At 22.5% G+C, this 2153-nt stretch overlaps 2 protein-coding genes across 2 annotated transcripts; one reads left to right on the top strand and one right to left on the bottom strand.

Moving 5' to 3' along the window:
* Positions 1–283: 283 nt before the first annotated feature.
* Phum_PHUM298460 (uncharacterized protein) lies at positions 284–1000 on the bottom strand (the record flags this gene model as incomplete). Its single annotated transcript, XM_002427102.1, has 3 exons — positions 284–513; positions 675–834; positions 983–1000. 3 exons carry the CDS (start codon positions 998–1000, stop codon positions 284–286), a joined length of 408 nt encoding a protein of 135 aa, XP_002427147.1.
* Positions 1001–1412: 412 nt separating this feature from the next.
* Positions 1413–1849, top strand: Phum_PHUM298450 (adenylosuccinate synthetase, putative; the record flags this gene model as incomplete). The annotated part of the gene is made up of 3 exons (XM_002427101.1): positions 1413–1580; positions 1741–1761; positions 1829–1849. The coding sequence occupies 3 exons, from the start codon at positions 1413–1415 to the stop codon at positions 1847–1849; spliced, it is 210 nt and encodes a 69-aa protein (XP_002427146.1).
* Positions 1850–2153: the final 304 nt, after the last annotated feature.

Raw genomic sequence — 2153 nt, 5'->3', positions numbered from 1 at the left:
CTTTTAATTAACCTTAAATATAAAAAAACTTTAAAGGATTTGTATTTATTAAATAATATTCAATACAAATAATAAGGTTTTATGTACCTGTACGCTAATTAGCCAATCTATAAGAATTTCTCTTCCAATTGGATTAATTTCATATTTTTTACAATATCCTTCGGATAAACGATACTCGATTTCTTTGTTCATTTCATATTTTATTATATCCTAAATTTTTGCATAAATTTTAAAATTTATTAAAAATAATTTTTTTTTTTTGGGGGGGGGGAGGATTTGTAAATTAGCTTACTTCTATGTAATCCGTTGAGAACCACATTATTTCTTTAATATCGTTAGTATTTAAACATTGAATTTCATCTTTTTCCTTATAATTTTCATTGATGTTTATTACATTTGATTTTTTTACATCATCATTTAATATAATATTATCTTCTTTTTCTTCTTCTCCTCCATAATTTTTATTTAAATCATCGGATTTTGTTATTGTTTTACTAGATATTTCCTGAAAAACTATTTCCCATTTTCTCTATAATCGCAAAATTTCACTGATGTAAATTTTGTAATTATTATTATTATTATTATTATTAAGTAAACCATTATATTTTTTAAAATATAATGAAGAAAACTTTTTGAAATTTACAAAAAAAAAAAAAAAAAAAAAAATTCTTCACCTTCTTTTATATTTATTTTACTTTCATCTTCATAACAACCATTTTGACAATAACTTCGATTACTTAAATCATTTTCTTCTTGTTGACCAATGATACCTTCGACATTGGTTGAATATTTTTGGTGACCAACGATATTACTACCAATATCCGATAATTTTCTCTGAATTTCGAAAAAAATAAAATAATTACAAACAAATACGTATTTTATAATAGTGTTGTATGTTAAAAACGTTAATATTCGCTCTGTGAAAAACCATTAAAATGTTTATGTTAATTTTAACATTTTTTTTTTTTTTTTACAAACTTACTTTTTTAGAAGTTTCCATGCTTTTGCGTAAATGAAACAAGTTCAGTTATCCGTCAAAAGTTTTTTTTTTTTTTTTTTTATTCGTTTAAATAATTTATTAAATCGCCGTAAGGAATAAAAATATTTTATTCATTTTGAGATTGAAAAAATTAAAATCAAGTATAAATTACTGAAATAATGTAATTATATTTAAAATAATTTATTCCAGATTGCACTTGTAAAGATCTGTAAAAGTTTTGAAAAGCAGACAGCGCTACTTGTTTTTTACACGGAACCATTTACAAAGCGGTGGATTTTCCTTTGGGTGTCTCAAAGGAAAGTTCATAAAAAAATTTAACCATTATTCAGTGTGACTTTAGATCTAAGACTTGTGTAAATGTGTGTGTGTGTGTTTTTTTTTTTGTACATTTCGTATTAATGCTTATTTAAATATGAGCGATTGCACAGATGTAAACGGAGATATTTCACCTCATAAACGTGAAATAATGAATACTCATTCGAAAGTAACGGTCGTTTTAGGTGCTCAATGGGGCGATGAAGGAAAGGGAAAAATTGTAGATATGTTAGCAATTGATGCTGATATAGTTTGTCGTTGCCAGGTAATTAATAAAAATACATGTATTATTTATTACTTTTATAAAACCTTATATATTTATTTCTCAAAAATTCACAAAAAGAAAATTTTTTAAAGAATTATGTGATATCACAAACTACTGTGTTTTTAAGGTACATTTCAATTTTTTTTTTTTTTTATTAAAGCGCATATTAGTGTTATTATTAGTAATTTTATTAATTTTAAAAAATCATTCAATGCATATAATAAAAATTATTTTCATAATAATAAAAGAGAGTTGAAAACATTATATAGTTTATATCAGTATTTAGTTTGATAATATTCAATAATGATTTGATAATGATGCAAATCATTTTTTTTTTTTTTTACACATCAATTATTTGTTTTCAAATGATAATTGATGTGTTCGAAAAAAAATTAACTTAAATTAAAAAAATTTTTTTTTTTTTTTTTTCTTGTTAATACAAATTTATCTGTTAATATTTTTTAAATTGCTCATGGTCAGTTGATTGGCTTTATTTAATTTTTTGTTTTAAATGTCACAAGTTCATTACCATTACCATTATTAAGAATTCATCGTTTAATTCTTCAGATTTGA

The sequence above is a fragment of the Pediculus humanus genome, genomic scaffold (genome assembly GCF_000006295.1).
Source record: "Pediculus humanus corporis 1103172107681 genomic scaffold, whole genome shotgun sequence".
NCBI classification, from domain to species: Eukaryota; Metazoa; Arthropoda; class Insecta; order Psocodea; family Pediculidae; genus Pediculus; species Pediculus humanus.
The sequence above is the reverse complement of the archived record's forward strand: the minus strand, read 5'-3'. Positions and strand labels throughout refer to the sequence as shown.